The following is an 18,260-nucleotide window of genomic DNA, read 5'->3' as shown; positions in this document are numbered from 1 at the left end:
CTCTTTTCAAATTACTTAATAAATTACTATTGTATGCAGTATATGGAGATATTAAATTATGAAAGAATCACTGTTCTGTATAATATCATATTTAGTTTGACCACTGACCTTTCAGTAAATTGGCAGCTGCATCCCAATCAGCTTGTCTCTGGAAGGAAAAATAATTACATTACATGTATATTTCATTTGAATTCGCAATTTTGATTGGCTAAGAACAACCACAAGGCACTTCAATATCATATTTTATCTACCTATAAAATACAACAGCTATGACTGCACGTGCTGTCTGTGACAATGTTAAAATAATGCATTGAAAAGCAAACGAAAAGCTTGATGTAATTCTTAATTTCATAGCTGTAGCATTGAAATGTAATTATAATAAACTGCTTCGCTGAGCGCAGCTGGATACGCCCGCAGAGGTCCCACCCTGAACAGTTGGGGCAAAAATGGACACAATATTCAAGCTTGATACAGGTTTGAATTTGGATTGTAATTAATATTTGACATACTATAGGTTTCTGAATAAATGTAGTCAAAGAACTTGAAATTGGTTATATGAATTGAATTTATATTCAATTAAAGATTTCTTTCTGTTGTGCAATACACTGTGCTGTTGCGCAATACTAGTAAATCTGTTGTCAGACTATTAACAAATAAAGTTCAATAACTTCTCAATGTTATATTAGAAATTTATAAAAAAAAACTAAAGGGAGGTTATCTTAATAGATATAAATCAGTCATCAAAGTTTAATGAAAACTGCTCTAAGCACTTTTAGGATATTGTCCAAAAACTTGAAAATCACCCCTTTTTTATGAATAAAATCTTGTAACTCGGAAACATAAAATCTAAAATTTATGAAAATCAAAAGGGAGCTTACAACAATAGTTATAAACAATTTACCAAAGTTTCATAAAAAATGCTGAAAGCAGTTTAGAGTTATTGTCCCAAAACTGGGTAAATCCCCCTTTTTGTAACGAATAAAACCCCATAAATCAGAAACGTATATTCTAAAATTTATAAAAATTAAAAGGGAGCTCATGTCGATAGCATTAAACAATTCACCAAAGTTTCTTGCAAATTGGTGAAATTGTTTTTGAGTTATTGTCCAAAAACTGGAAAATCCCCCCTTTTTTAATGAATAAAACTCCAAAATTCGGAAACGGTAAATCCGAAATTTATAAAAAACGAAAGGGAGCTCACGTCAATAGATATAAACAATTCACCAAAGTTTCATGCATATTGGTAAAAGCGTATTTGAGTTAATGTCCGACATGTTGAAGAGGGACGGACGGACAGACGGACGGACAGACGGACGGTCAACGGTATACCATAATACGTCCCGTAAACGGGCGTATAAAAATTGATTGATTCTTTTTATAATTTTATAGGTTTGTAAAAGCATTGATCGTGGCCACATTTTTAATATGAAGGGCTTCTGCAAAAAATGCCTTGGTCAACTATACCCTAATCAAATCATATAAAGAATCTTTTAATTCTTAAATAAAATCAACATTCATGTTTTTATATGCTTCTCACCTGCCTCCTGCCAGAAAAAATAGGGTAGATAGGTAAGCAAAATGATATTTTTTTTCAAATGTTTAACATAACCTTTTAAGATAATTATTTAGGACTGTAACAGTGCTTAACAAAAAGTGTCAGGACTTTACCAAAAATGTCCATAAAATATGTTAGGGTAGGCATAAGTATTTAGGGTTGGTAGGGAGACAGGAATCAGAACAATATTTTTGGGGACTAACATAGAAACATACAGAGTTTGGATGGGGATCCTTCATTTCTGCATTCTTTAAACTTTCAGGTCATTTTTCTCTATTCTTTATATTTTTTGCCTTTTATTCTCTATTCTTTTATTATGGCACCCTATTAATCTCTATTCTTAATTTTTTTTGCCCATTTTTCTATGTTCTTCATTTTTTGGCCCATTTTTTTGGTCCCTTGGTTCCTTTTTTCTATATACTGTTAACCCCATCCAGACCTTTATATATAGTACTAGTTACCCTCAAAGAAGACTTCTTTGATATCTTATTAAATAATCTGTCAAGCCTCCTCAAGATCAAGTTTAATCCAGGTCGAACAGCTTCTTGCTTCCAGTCAGTAATAGGAAGAATTTCTACCATATACCTGAAACATATTGAATATTCAGATTACAAAGACATTATTCAATAGAAATAAAAAGAGATGGAGTGGAGTATACATTCAATACGACAGTAACCTGACAACACAGTAAAATCAAAACAAGACATCAATGATGTGATTCTCCTGATGGGACCTCAACGACAACATTGATGACAGACCTGACTTCTATGTGTAGCTACAGCTTTGTAGTGAAATTTAATTGGTACTCTAGCAAAAAAGCCATCATAATTTTTTTGGTTTTTCTTTTTAGCAATTATGATTTCGCCAGCTGTTAATCAACTTATCAAATTACTTTTAACCCTTTTGCCGATGAGTCCCGATTTACCAGGATTCACGCTTCAGACAGCTGACAATGAGTCCCGTTTTACCGGGATCGGAATACTTCTTTTATATTTCCCGCTCAAAACAGTGCAAACACGAGTAATCATTCTTTGTTGAATACCCGGATGAAAGTGTAAACATGGCGCTTCAGTTTGTTGAAAACCGTGTCAAAATCAGAGGAAATTTACGGAATTTACGAGAATTTGAAATGAGGGAACATTTTTTTTTGAAAGAATATGGAAGAATTGAAGCCAAACTAGTATACTTTTTTGACATAAAATGTCGTTTTATGTACAAAACACTTGGAATGGACATCGTTCAGTGTAAGGAATTTGTACAGCCTCATTAAATTTTTCAAATTTTTGCCGTTTTGGGTTAAAAAATTACGATTTTGGGTCAAAGAACAGAATTTTGAGAATTTCACTTAGATAATGCTGAAAATTTGAAAATTTGAATTTTTTATGAAGAAAAAAATTACCAAAACATGAACAAAACTGTCAACATGGTGTTAGTGAATGAAATAAAGACACAAATAACTACAGACAAGTTTTTATTGACATTTATTATGAAGATCTCCCACTTGAGTAATAGTAGCCAGGGAAGCCATCGTCCCAGAGTAGCTTCTGTCTGGGCAGCTATCGGTGAAAGGGTTTATGTACTTAAATATATCTCACAAGGTGCAAGAAAATTTGTATAAAGTTAAGCATTTTCTTTTGAGAACTTGTAGAAATTATATGATAAATACCTCTGGAGACCAGTACAACCTAAAGTGGCAGCATCATATGGTGCTAACTTCAACAAAGTGTTGGCTATTTCTGCTAGTCTCTGAAATCATGAAACTATTTTATAGTACTATAAACATGATTAGGGTGTCTGACTTTTTCTGTCAATCTCTGCAATCATATGGTACTATGATCTAAATGTTAGCCAGTTCAATTTCTGAAATCATGACATGTTTACAACAATTTTTTTGATTAATTGATTGTTGCTTTTTAATGCCACCAGCAGCACAGAAACTATTTTCTTCAAATCAATATGAATGTATCTGTTAATTCAGATTTGCAATGTAAAATTTTGAAAAGTCTAAACACAACATTAAAAGGTTTCTGTAAATTCATCATTTGTGGAAAGGAAAATTTTAAAAAGTCTAACACAACATGAAAAGACATAAAGCCACAATTAAAATCTTTAAATGTTTATAATTTTTGGAAGAAATTTATATTCTAAGACAGTTATTTTAGATAATCTTCTCAATTATATCTATAAATATAATTAGCAAACAATTGTTATTACATTTGAAGTTAAGTAGATCAGAAAGGTAAAAACCTGAACCAACCCGTACTATGCATAATTTTCTTAGCTGACCTTATGCAAAACAAATCAAATTTAAAGAGAGCAAATTTAAATCAAAATACATCGCATGTGGATCAGCTATCATTAGTTTGGATGTCAAAAATTAGTTCTACCATTTTGTCAGTCAGACATCGAGTAATGACAGTCAAATACAGGGGCACATCCAGGAATTTTGAAAGGGGACATAATTCCAGAAAAGTGATGGTATATCGCCTTTGGATCTTTTTTATGCTAAAAATTCAAATAAATCGTAGGAAACATGAGATTTTTTAGGGGTTTGGGGGCCATAAAAGAGGAGCATATGCTCCCTACGCCCTATCCTTGATCAGCCACTAAAATATACTCACATTATGAGATTTGAAGTCTAGGAGATCAGGAGGTCTGTATGATGGGTCTGCCAGAATTCTACGCAATTCTTTCAGTCTCACTTGACAGGTGGAGTAGAAATCTGCTATGACATTAAGAAGAAGGTCCCTTGGTTTACGGAAATCATTCTTCAAGTCTGTATCATCTAAGTCATGGACGTAAGTTTTTTTCCTTCCTTCCTCCATGTGACGACTATAAATTGTGTAATATGTATTAAAGAACAATATATAATCTTTATAACAATAAGGAGTCGTGGAATGATTGCCAATGAGACAACTATCTACCAGAGTTCAAATGAAAATGATAAAAGAAATGATAAGTCCCTGTATGGCCTTCAACCATGAGAAAAACTCATACCGTATAGTCAGCTATAAAAGGCCCTGACATGAAAAATCAAAAAAGTCTTATTAATCAGCCATAACCAATATGCACAAAGATATATGCTTCATATGCAGGCACTGCTGAAATGTTGCTACATAGAAATGGAAAGTTCACAATTGGGAAGCTGAAATCATCTCTTTTGTCTTAAAGTTTTGATTCATTGTCAATTTCTAGATCTAAGTCAAGATATGAGGCAGACTTAACTGTATCTGTTGTATTTCATTCCATTCTACTTTCTGATATAGTAATTATTTCATCAGCCAATGAAATTGCAGCCTTCAAATGTTTAAAGGTGTGCATCATCACAACAAAACCAGAGGATCCCAAAAATAGAAAATAAACAGAGCATTGTCAGATCCTTGTTAGCAAATAGTAGAAACATGATCTGTATTTCAATCAGATTGACTTTCAGTAAAAATCTGGATCCATCATTACCACTCATTTACTCCAATACTGACTGAATTAATCCCAACCCCTATCGAAGTTATAGATAAATTATACCTTGCATGTGAATCCTCTCTGTCATCATAATAACTAGTGCCACCTAGTGGTGAATGATTGCTTTGAACTTTAGCTGAAGACTTTTCCAAGTCGAATTGTCTTTGAGGAAGACTCATATTTCTGAAATCAACAGTAAATTTCAAATAAAAAAGATGCAAATTTTATAAAAAGTCTTATATGAGTCACACAGATTAAACAGCATATATATAAATCAGCATAAAAATAAGGAGATGTGGTATGCCAATGAGACAACTATCCATCAGCGAAATCTGGATGTAAGCAACTATAGGTCACCGTATGGCCGGTTTTTCTAACCTGAAATATCAGTATAGTGAAACAGATTTAAAATAAAAATAATTATAAGCTTTGAAAGAGCAATTACAATTATGATATATAGGAAATTTTTATGATATTCTAGCAAATATATAATAAATTTGCTTACATCCAGATTTTTATTTGAAATTTAAATATATAATAAGCCAAAATGATTGATACAAAAGTTAACACTCCTACAGTAAGTTATGATACTGATTTTAATTTTAGCTGCTAACAGTTCCTTTACTTTATATTCCCTCCTCTACCTTATGTATCTATTAATGTGATAAAATCAGAGTGCTTCATCTTAATGACCGCCACCATATTATAATTCCTTAGTCTTGCATTCTTCAATTTTCATTGCAGGCGACACGAAAATTGTGCATGAAGTGAAGTAAAACTGGTACCGTTAATGCTATTTTTAATGCTGTATATGAAATCCAATTTTCCAGGCATAATTTATTAAATATCTGAATCACTGCAGAGATATTGCAGAGAGTTCCATCCTCAATCAAATCAATGATTTTTTTTTTTCAAAAAGCATAATTCCAAAACAGACAAAATAAGTATTTATTGTTTCAGACATCCAAAACTCATATTTCAGAGAGCTCAATGAAGGTCATAACCTCTGTATTACCTGGTAAAGAATTCACTACAGCACAGTAATGCCTTAATAGATATAGCTATGTTAGATATGACAGTGATTTCTGATCTGGCTGCTGGTGGGTTGTCTCTCTGGTTTGTGTCTTTCTTAAGGTGGCCCAGATATCTTGGTATTAACACTTCCAGTATTTTCTGCAACAAAATGTGTTTCACAATGAGTATACTTTAATGAATGAACCAAGAAGAAAACATGTCTTCAATTATATTTTCTATCATTTTTTAATTCAAAAGAAAGATTTTTTCAATATTTATTATTTTTACAATTGCATATTATTATCAAATTTAAGAATTTGATGCAAACATATCATTACAATCCTTTTGTCTTTATATTGTTATTATGGCAATACTTTAAAGATGCTTGGTATGACATAAGGACAAAATATATTTTGTATTCATGAAACCACACAATGAAGTAAAATACAAACCAGCATCTGAACACTCCTGAAGGAATCTGGGGCATATGCTATCACTGTAACACAGTTATTTATAACATCTATAAAATACAAACCAGCATCTGAACACTCCTGAAGGAATCTGGAGCATATGCTATCACTGTAACACACATATTTATTACATCTATCATAGCAAGTCTATCAGGGTCATTCTCATAACAGAAATCCTGGAACAAACATTTAATACACATGTATTTGTTATATCAACCATTGTCCTTAAATGCACATATATTTATTACATCAACCATTCTTACAATCTTGCAAAATTAGGAGATACTAAACAAGAATGATACCAAGAAACCACTAATTGGATTGCTACAACCGAATCGAAATAGCTTACATGAGCTTTAATAGATTTCCACTTTGCACTAGACATAATTAATGTAAATCTTTCAGATTATTTGTGAAATCATTTATTCATGAAGCTAGCAACAACAGATTGATTAATTGATGCATAATGTCCAGCGGCAAATATCATCCTAATATATGAACGTAACATACTTTGTACTAGATCAATACAGTGAGTTGGATTTCCAGATGATAGCTGACAAGCCAAGACAGCAAGAAGACATGTCATACTACCCAGACACAATTTCTCGAACCACGCCTCCAAGTTTTGAAGTTTCTCCTAAATGCTGCAAGCTTGGCAGTAGAGCAGCAAATACTAATCTAGTCTTTGATTTGACCTGTCTGGTGATCAAACCTACAACCTCACAAACACAATGCTAGCATGCTAGCAAGAAAACAAAGGAAACATCAACAGAATCAAAAATAAACTTACCAAAGCTTTCAATGGTTTTTCACTTTCAACTAAATCTAGAACACACAAATTGTCTGGGCAGTCTTTCCCTAGTGACATGAGTAGCTCGAACAAACAGTCTGGTTGAATCTGTAATGGTACATATCGGTAATTGTGAACAATGTATAGAATGGAGGTGCTGGGGAAAACTTTCTTTGCCTTTAAAATATTCTTTTCATAAACAGAGAGTGAATTTATAAAGTAAGTACTGGCATGCTTTCTTTTTCATTTGGACTAATAACATTAATTACAAGCTAGTCTCTCCAACAGCAGTTTGGTAAACTTTCTTACCATAAGACCAGTTTTCTTTGGAAATGCAAATTGTAATTTGGTAAGAGTTTTTAACAGACTGTTGTAGAACAGGTAAGTCACAGTAACTTATCAACATAATTTATGAAAAGAGTTTTACTTTCTGTACTATTGGTCCTTAGAACGGTTGAAATTCTATTTCTAAACTGAGATAGGGATACAAAAATTTAAGCAGCTGAACAGAATAGTGATTGTTTATTTATTTTTATGGTTAAATAAATCCTCATTAAGATTCCATTAACATATCCATACATTTATTCCTTAGGTACATGTATAACAATAAAAAACCAAAGCAAATGTCTTTTCAAATGTCTGATATATATATATTCTTATTTGCACCAGATTGAGGGTACTTCTCTGCTTATCAACCTTCTACAAATAATATGCTTACCTTTCTACAGTCCACAATACCAGTCTCTGATGAAGACTCATCTAACAATGGCACAATACTTCCAAACATCTGTAAAAAAAAATAATTTAAAATACAGTTCAGCTGTCTTATCCAAAACACTCACACAGAGTATATATATACATACAGAAAAATAAAGTTGGAGATGCATCTCCAAAGTTAGAATGAGGAAAAACTATGTTAAATTATACAAATGATGTTGGATTATCTTGTTTTTGACTATTGTCGGATGTGCAGAATCCTCTGGTGTTATCCATGTGATGCCATTTAAAATTATGCCTGCTATCCCTTATTTTTCTTTTCATAACTTTAATACATAAAGTGTATACAGCAACTTTTAAAAATCTTATGAAAATCCTTGTTATTTTTTTTCAAAGATTTTGAAAGAAAAAGGTGCCAAATGTTAAATGTATGAAAAATCTAGAGAGAAATTTCCTCCCAAATTTTCAATGGCTTACATCTCAAAAACAAGGACATTGACCTTGTATTTTTTTTAGTTGTTTTTTTAGTTCAGATATATATATATATATATGCTATCAGTTTATAACAGTCTTTTAAAAGCTTGTTATTTTGAAACAAAGATAAAATTAGATTCAAATAATATTGTTAGTGTCAATAAAGATGGGACATTATAAAAGCACCTAGAAACAGTATATATCAAGTGAACATAATATACACTAATTGATGCAAATTTATAAATGCCATCTCAATTTTTTTTTCAACAAATGATAAATATCATTTGACTACTCAATAAATTTGGGCTAAATATTTTTAACATCCCATATTTTTTTTTCTGCCTGCATGTTTATACAGGAATAAAGGCAGGATACACTGACTGGTTATGAACACCATGAACATGTGTATAATGTAAGAGTTTTAGATAAAAAAGCAAACTTGAACTCGACATATACAAATGCTTACCTGTAAAATAAATGGTTTTCTATGTAGGATGTAAAAGGTCTTGCATACAAATTGTATTGCTGAACACAACACTGGGTTAGGCTGGTTATTACTGTATGTCTTCAACAGGCTTGGCATGATGTACATGAATCTACAATGAAATATCTTTAATAATAAGATCCTATGAAATAGAAGTTCCAAATGGAAGAAATATTCTGTAATATTATTTCCACTGGAACAAATATAACAGTATTACTAATGGAATAAAGGCTATAGAATAGAATATGTGTTCCAACAGGAACAGATATTATGGCATTGTTTGTAACAAAGTTTCCAAGAGAACTTATGTAAGGCAGGACCAATATACATTGACACTACGATGGTAAAATATGTTACTATTGTAACTTCAGAAATCATTTTATAGGTTTTAGCTTTCCTTAGATAATTAAAGAACAGCTTTCCAATGTCCCCTCCAAGGCAAATAGTTCATCTATCCATGGGCAACAGTAATAACTCCAATAAATTTTTTGACACCTTTATAACTTTTTCTGATATAAACCTCAGGTATAAATTTCATAAAAATCTAAAAATATGTAGGCTTGGGAGAGCTTAAATATTTAAATAAGATCTGACAGAGAGGGAGAAGGACAGCTGATTTTCGATGTAAAGGATGGTTACAGTGGCAGACAATAAGATGTAGGACTCTCAGCTTTTTTGTATTTGACATGATTGATTTCTATATATACCTGTGGTTGCAGCCTTTTTTCAAAAAATTTGCATTTTTCTAAAAATTTCCATGGTTAATATCTACCTGGTTAAGATATAATTTTCTGAAGTTACTTATTGCAGGTCATCATTTTCTTCCTTTAAGAAAAAAAACTGACATTTAAGAAATTGGACAAATAAATACAATATAATAAAGAAAGGATTCCAATTTACCCATTCATTGAGAAGATATACTTGAAGTGTATACAAGTATTGATAAGTGACATCAAGCAGAAGCGCAACATTGCCGAATCTTCACAATGGAGAATGATACAACCATTGATTACATTGAGGAAGAGCTGAAGGTCACTGGACCATGCAAATGTACTGGTCATTGAGTCAAACATGGTGGTCATTAACTGTAACAGAAAGATAAACAACTGATGACAAAATCATTTTTTTTTTAACATTATCAAATGATATAAAACATACATGCATATAACTTAATATTATACTGGAGCTAAATATCTGGGTTAATCATGCTATTTGATTGGTGGCCTTAACAGGGTATATGTGCTGGGTATGTGAGCATATATACCCTAAGAAAAACAAAGATCAGAATGGTATTTTATGATGAAATCAGGACACTCCATTATAATATAATTGTTATTAGGGCTTCACAGGGGATATGGGCTCATATTCCTGTCAGTGCCCTATATCCCCTTTGCCTGGCAGCTCAGGAGATATAAAACACAGACAGGGAATATAAGCTTTTATCTCTTGTGAAGATCCAGAATAGCATAGGTCAATTTCATTTTCAATTTTTTATTTATGTCTGGTATAAATTTAACAGTAAAAATCTGGCAGTCTTTCTAAAATGCAACGTTTAAAAACCATTTTTACTTCCAAGGTGGTGTTTTGATAGAACCCATTGCAAAATCAATAATATATTCATTTTCTTTAAAATGTTTATTTTAGTGATAAATGAATAGGATGACATACTTAATAAAATTGAGAATGGAAATGGGGAATTTGTCAAAGAGACAACAACCCGACCATAGAGCAGACAACAGCCGAAGGCCACCAATGGGTCTTCAATGCAGGGAGAAACTCCTGCACCCGAAGGCGTCCTTCAGCTGACCCCTAAACAAATATGTATACTAGTTCAGTGATAATGGACGTCATACTAAACTCCAAATTATACACAGGAAACTAAAATTAAAAATGATACAAGACTAACAAAGGCCAGAGGCTCCTGACTTGGGACGGGCGCAAAAATGCGGCGGGGTTAAACATGTTTTTGAGATCTCAACCCTCCCGCTATACCTCTAGCCAATGTAGAAAAAACAAACACACAGCAATACACACAGTAAAATTCAATTCAAAAGAAGTCCAAGTCCGATGTCAGAATAGGAAACAAAAGAAAATAAACAAAATGACAATAATACATAAATAACAACAGACTACTAGCAGTTACTGACATGCCAGCTCCAGACCTCAATTAAACTGATTAAAAGATTATGTCTTCAAAATAAGAACATAACCCGTGTCATGCCAACAACTGGTTTTAGAATAAATGTAAGTAACTTTAGTGTAGAAAATCTGTTAATGATGTCACTGTGATGTCATAAACATCCTACAATTAATGGAGTTGACCAAAAATAGTCATTTCACACATATTTTTTTTGGTACAATGATAAAAATTGAATTTTTTTCTTACATGAAAGATGTTTGAAGGCATAAAGTAAATATTCATGAAAAAATAAAATGTATTTTAACTGATGTCTGACAGACTACTGTAATGTCTTAAGAACTGTTGTAATTGAAGTCTGACAGACCAATGTCTCAAGATCATCTGAAGAATTGTTATTAGAATGTTTATAATACTATTTTTTAATTTAAGGGTAAACAAACTGTTGGTTTCATCTTCATTAAGGCCCATTCATAAAAAAATCACCAAAAAAATATGTGTTTTTGGCCAGTTTAATATGATTGTAATGGATTATTATAAGTCATGTTCATATTGTAGATAGATTACGATCTTTTTCATCCTCTTTGGTTTATACCATTTCAGGTTAATTAACAAACAATTGATTTGAACAAACAAAAACTGATAGCACTAAAGACAATTTTTCGGTAATATAGGCCTGCCAAAAAATAGTAATTAATTTTTGTTCAGTATCAATAATTGTTCAAATCTAATAAAGTAGAAATAAAATCTTACCTTGACCCATGAGTACTTGTGAAGAGTATCAAGTCCATACAGTTCCTACAAATATCAAAAAATGTCTTTATAAACATGGTATATAATATTTTACTATTCATCTACAGAAAATTCAAGTAAATTAAAATCAAAAAGGAAAATAACTATATTATATATATAATTATATAATATATTATAGGAATAGACATATCTATCAGCAGCTTGTTTTTGTCCTATTCACATTAGAATTGACTATTCAAAGATTTGACTAATACAAATGTCATATGATATTGTTACTATCTTTTTTGAAGTTACATTAAAACAGGTGATTTTTTTGTGTATGTTAAAGAACACATAAAATTTTACAATGAAAGCAAAAATTGTAAAAACTATAATATTCAGATAAATACTTTAATATAACTGTAAAAACCAATTGCATTCTTTGTGTAAGTTTCTGAGCAATAACCAAAAAAACATGTTTGTTTCTGTCCTTTTGTATATCTTACATTCTTGCATACTGTAAACCAACAAATTTTCACGAGCAATTTATAAATTTTATAGTCATGCGTAGAAAAATATATGAATGCAAATCATCACGAATATGTGAAACTTGGATCTTCCCTTATATAAAAATATCAGGAAAATTAGAAAAATAAATCGCTTTTAAATAAAGTATCCCAACAGTTTTAGTGGTTGTCAAGGTTGTTTTCGTCCCTTAACTGATAGGCAGCAAGTAATAAATTCAAATTAACATGATAAATTTGAGTGCAAAATAAAAAGTACATTAGGTTACTTTTTTTCCTTTCAACTTTACACAATACTTGCCTGTCCCCAATTGCCTCCATAAAGTCCAAACTCAGCTTCAAGAGCTTTCCTGGGGAAAGATGGCAACTTCAGAAACTCCTCATGAAGAAAGGACACATGGTTTTGTAGCTGAAAATAAATAATTTTATACTTTGATCAATTTCTTTATAGACATGTATTATATGTTTATCTTTGAATTGTTGATTTTCTTCCAAAACAGTAAACATAGAAAGTTGTTTAAGTTTAAAAAAGAAAATCATAAGTATTTATAACCTAACAAATGTGGACATAATTATACATGATTAGTAAAGTATGAACTAAATTTTTTTTGTTTTAAAGTCTAAGAATATGTTTAATCTTTCCTATCTATAAAATTTCAATATAATAAACATGAACCGCAAGTCACAGTGATCTACTTTTCTTACCTGATGTGGTGGTGTATTCTTTAAAACAGCAGTAGTGAATAGTACCTTCCCAATTTCTACAAATTTCAGGGTAAAAGCCTACAACATATAACAAAGTATCATACAGTTTATAGATGAACTGTTAGTATGAATTTTTCTCATGTTGGTAAAATAAGTGCTACCATTTTGAATACAATTTGACAAATCCATCAAAACCAAAATGAAACTGTATATAACTGTCCATGACATTGTGTAGATTTGACTCGGGAATTTGAATTTTTAAAGCAAGAGTATGAGGGACAGTCAACAAACAAGGAATAGCAAGACAAATGAACAGAAGATGATATGACAGACATGAGGATACCTATATATTCCATCATACTTTCAATTGGGTCCGGAGCCTGTAATTTAGTGGTTGTCATTGGTAATTCACTGTCATATATGTTTTTCATATGTTTCTTTATTACAAATGAGGTGTTTTGTTTTCTCATTTTAATTCTTTAGAAATTTTGTCATGTCTGACCTTTTTATAGCTGACTATACAATGAGTTTTGCTCAATGTTGAAGGCTGTATGCATGACCTATAGTTGCCTACATACATGTCATTTTTTGGTTGTTTCATTGGCAATCATACTACATCTCCTTATTTTTATACTATTTAAAAACAAAATAAAAGACATTTATTAATGTATACTTTAAGTTTGCATTTATAAACACAATTTTGAATTAAATTCTATCTTGTCCTTATTACAGAAACTTTCAATTGTAGGTCAGTCAGTTTTCCTTAACATTGGTTTGGAGTTGCTGAAACATTTATGAGGTTTCTTCTGATTCAAATCATGTCACAGGCATTCCTCTATATCAGTCGAAATTAATTGAATTCTAGGGAAACTATTGACAGAGTGATGATGAAAGCTGCTTACATGTAATTGGTTTTTCTCATTTTAGAAGGCCTTTTGGTGACCTTTAACTGCGCTTATCTTCATTATTTGAACTCCAGTGGATAGTTATCTGATTGGCAATCATATATATATACCACATTTCTTTATTTTTATATGAGAGATTGTTTTATAACACATTTCTGATATTGTATTGTGCAGATGATTTTGAAAACTTCCAGCCTGAAAGTTGCTTTGTTGATCAAACAGTATTATAATAATATAATTTTTCTTACATGTATGTTAAATACACCTTTAGGTTTTACATGTTGATTCCTACATATTAGTATCGTCTTCTGATTTTGCACAATTCATGCTACATTTTAAGAAATGATTGATTTATAGTTGGTGTTGAACACCACTTTCAGCACACTTGGCTATATCTTAGCAGCCAGTTTTCATTGGTGGAGGAAGCCAGAGTGCCCAGAGAGAACCATCTACCTTTGTTTTCAGAAAAGAACTGTATATTCTATGTCAAGAATTTCTAGAAAAAACATAATTTTTCCAAACATAATCATTAATCTGACCTGTTTATCTAGATCCTGGAAGGCTTTATCAGGATTTATATTAACCAGACTCAGCTGTGGGTAGAAGTTACGTCGAAAGAAGTAGAAATCCCTCACGTAAGAGTTCAGGTTATGTATTTGGTCTGAAAGTAAAAATCAAATCTTGTAAGATAATAATTAGAAAAATGTTTCATATTATCTTATAAACAGTGAATTTTTGAACCATTAGTATTACTAGCAAAATTTCCTTTTTTCTAGTCATACATATTTGTTCCTTTTTCTTTTCGAATGATATTAGAATTAAAATTTCACCTTAAATTTGTTTTAGTAACGTTTTTCGTCCTTTTTCTTTAAGGAGTTTTTTTATAACCTCATAATAAGTTATTTCAACTTTTAAAAAATGGCATGGTTTAAAAAGGACTAATATTTCTATGAAATTTCTGTATTTCGTACAAAGTAGTCATAACAGTACATGGACAACACACAAAAAGAACATCACAGAAAATGCAACAAGAATTGGAAAATCATCTGACATTCAATTTTATATCTACACATCTAAAAGAACTGAAATGCACACATTGTTGTCTAAGCATACCCCACACATACTCAAAGCATTGGCAAACAGGAAGTAGGTTTCTGACAGATATGATAATGTGTATACACATTACAGCTTATCACTGCCAAGCTGTTGGCCAATTATGAAGAAATTCTATTCAATAGCAATTGTGCAATGTGACAAAATTTTTTTTGTTAATTCAACATTATATAAAAATCAAAGCTTCTGCAAACAGGAAGCAGGTGTCAAACGGATCCCAAAAGTGCTCACACATAACATGTCATGACTGTCAAGCTGTTGACCAAATATGAAGAAATATTTGTTGGATGGATGGATGATGGGACGGACAAGGTGAAAGTGATATAGCTCTCACTTCTGAAGTGATTTAGCATTAAAACAAATCGCGTTTCTGTTCATACAAAGGTCACAAGAAAAGGGACAGACAGGATCATACCAGGAAAAAAATATTTGTTGGATGGATGGACGGACAGACATTCAGAAAAGGTGTGTGCAATATCACTCCCAGCCCTGGAGTGGTGATATAATTTAGCATTTAAAAAACAAATCACATTTTTGTTCATACAAAGGTCTCAAAAAAGAAATACCATGCTTGACAGGTTTGGAATAAAACGTAATTATGTTGAATAAGCATGCTTAAATATTCAACAGAAAATATCATGGCTGACTGTCATGTTTTACATGCTTGGTAAAAAAAACACTCTATTCTTGTTAGAAAGGGGTTAATTCTTGTTATAAGGGGGTAATTTGGTAATAAATTGTAATAAAAAATTAAATAGGAGAAAATCAAGCAGAATTAATTTTACATATTTAGTATTATTACATTTTTTATCTGTTATGTTCAATGTTATTAAAACCCCTTACCATTATTTTTCTTTTGATTTCCTGAAAGCAATTTAAAAAAAAATTTCCACTTAAATGGGTAGTGTTTCTTTGGTGTATTTTCTTTTTACCATCGATCCTTTTCTCTCTACTGATTGAATATATAAAGTATAATAATACGGAAAATTCAGAAATTATAGCAAGGTTTTTATTAATGCGACTCCTTAAGTATCAAAATAATAAGAACTCGCATTCTGATATCTGGTACATAGCTTTTCATAAAATTGCAATAATTAAACTTGCATTCTTGTTCATTCTTCAAAAATCACTATAATAAATGCACGCAAAAATTTATGATTTACAGTACCTTGATTTGTTTCAGAAAAGCAGGGACCTAGGTGTATTTATAATCAAATGCAAAATTAAAAAATATATATATATATGTAGGTAGTATAGTATATGTATAACTATCTTTGAATTTTTTTTATCAAAAGTTGCTACATGAGTTTTATAATTAACTAAAACGCATATTATGTATGATTAATAAATTTTAGCACATTGAACAATATGCAATCAGCCCTAATAGTTCAAAGATAACAGTCGAAATTTAAAAAAAAAAATTTCCAATTATAGAATATTAAAAATTTTTTTTTTACAGGTGTACATTTAAAATTGAAATGCATAGTTGATTAATTATCTATCAAAACAAAAACGTAAAACATTTTATAATCTAGTTGATTTTTGTGACATATCCCACATATTTTACAATTTTTTCGAAAACAAAATTTGATATAATCCCTTATACTACATTGGTTGGAATGAATTACCATGATTTTCCAGTGAAATAAAAAACCGATAATTTCACTTGTGAAATAAATCTGCTAATTTCACTCCTATGACGTCATACATCAATGAGTGTTGTCAAGACGTTGTCCATGACATTCCATCAAAACAGTTGAGAATGCTTAGAATAAGATATAGTTCCCTTCATTTTCTTCTTCATTTCCACTAATAACTTAATGGGATAAAAAGAACAACTAATGCAAGAATTAAAATATCTAAAAATATTCAACTTGTAACCTAACAACACTAATAATTAACACACATTAGTGAATTAATGTGTTGTTCTGTCACTCGCTCAATATTTTTCTATATTTGAATTCATGGATTAGTTATTCTATAATTAGCACTGAACAGAAACTTACTAGATTTACTGTCAACCAGGAAGTACGATGGATAGTCTTCCTCAGGAATATTGAAAAATTCCAAACTTTCTTGTAGAATCTGGGAAAATTGTGTGTCCTATAATTAAACAAGTAATGCAAGTTATCATGACAGCACAATCCATTCATCTGTCTACAAATTTCTTCCAAGTAGTAAACTGAAACTTCATTGATACATTTCATTTATATCAATATACTATATTTGCCCCGGATACCAAAAGTTCAGATAGTGTTGACTGCTGTCCTTCAATTTTTGACATATTTACCTATTATGTCTGTTTGTTTTGCTCACACATTGTTGTCAATATAATGGAATTCCATATAACTGTTATAAAAGTGAGAGGTTTAGCTAGCTATAAAACCAGGTTTAATCTTCCATTTTCTACATAAGGAAATGCATGCACTAAGTCGGGAATTTGAAATGTGTTTTCCATTTGTTTGGTGTGTTTGAACTTTCCGTTTTGAATTTTCCCTGGAGTTTGGCATTTTTGTTCTTTTACATTTTGATATAATAAAGCTTTTGACAGCAAAAAAACCTAAATGGCCTAAATAGGCATCTACAATCTTGTTCGACTGAAGGAATCAGAACCTAAGTTTTAGTACCAACCTCATGTATTGGTAACTGTGTAGGAATACTGGTTTGATCTGGACCATGAACAATAATCTTCTTAGCACTTGGTACCATAGCAGAAATCAATAAGTAGGGCTAAAATATAATTTATGATAAGTTATGTATACTGTTCAGCTTCTAATGTTTGCTTAACAAATAGAAGCAATTATTTCACAAACTAACATTTAACAGTGCACATGAAAATTCATTATTTCATTTGGAACTTTTATTTCACTTGCTAGGTGAACTGAGTTAATTCTGAAAATTTTAGCAGAGGTTATGTAAAATTTATGTTAAAAACTTTCTGCTGACACAGCTGTATTATTCTTTTTGTGGTGTAATTTTTCCTTTTCTAACAGAAAGAAATTATTTATCATAAAATCTTATGATTTTCAAAAATCTCACGCATTTATTTCATTTGTGTAAATTATACTGAGGACTTCAAATTCTCAACTGTCAATGTCAACAAAACTTTTTAACACAATTCTAAATAATTTTATTCCATTATGATATGAATAAAGTAGAGAGCTTGAAATAATGTATAAAG

General features: G+C 31.0%; 1 protein-coding gene across 1 annotated transcript in view; it reads right to left on the bottom strand.

The window, feature by feature from the left end:
• The window catches only part of LOC127703784 (protein unc-80 homolog), a 78,627-nt gene that overhangs the window by 17,685 nt on the left and 42,682 nt on the right, over positions 1-18,260 (bottom strand). Inside the window, exons 29-45 of the mRNA XM_052207868.1 lie at positions 17,711-17,809; positions 17,086-17,182; positions 14,506-14,627; positions 13,062-13,139; positions 12,658-12,765; positions 11,854-11,898; positions 9,864-10,048; positions 8,946-9,075; positions 8,007-8,075; positions 7,289-7,396; positions 6,564-6,674; positions 6,030-6,187; positions 5,078-5,197; positions 4,177-4,387; positions 3,222-3,301; positions 2,017-2,140; positions 109-148 (exon numbers count right to left, since the gene is read on the bottom strand). Of these exons, the coding sequence (XP_052063828.1) occupies positions 109-148; positions 2,017-2,140; positions 3,222-3,301; positions 4,177-4,387; positions 5,078-5,197; positions 6,030-6,187; positions 6,564-6,674; positions 7,289-7,396; positions 8,007-8,075; positions 8,946-9,075; positions 9,864-10,048; positions 11,854-11,898; positions 12,658-12,765; positions 13,062-13,139; positions 14,506-14,627; positions 17,086-17,182; positions 17,711-17,809 (1,885 nt within the window). The remainder of the gene's footprint in view (positions 1-108; positions 149-2,016; positions 2,141-3,221; positions 3,302-4,176; positions 4,388-5,077; positions 5,198-6,029; positions 6,188-6,563; positions 6,675-7,288; positions 7,397-8,006; positions 8,076-8,945; positions 9,076-9,863; positions 10,049-11,853; positions 11,899-12,657; positions 12,766-13,061; positions 13,140-14,505; positions 14,628-17,085; positions 17,183-17,710; positions 17,810-18,260) is intronic.

This window comes from Mytilus californianus, unplaced genomic scaffold, assembly GCF_021869535.1.
Source record: "Mytilus californianus isolate M0D057914Y unplaced genomic scaffold, xbMytCali1.0.p SCAF_50, whole genome shotgun sequence".
In the NCBI taxonomy this organism is placed as follows: domain Eukaryota; kingdom Metazoa; phylum Mollusca; class Bivalvia; order Mytilida; family Mytilidae; genus Mytilus; species Mytilus californianus.
This window is presented reverse-complemented; position numbering and strand designations above follow the sequence as displayed.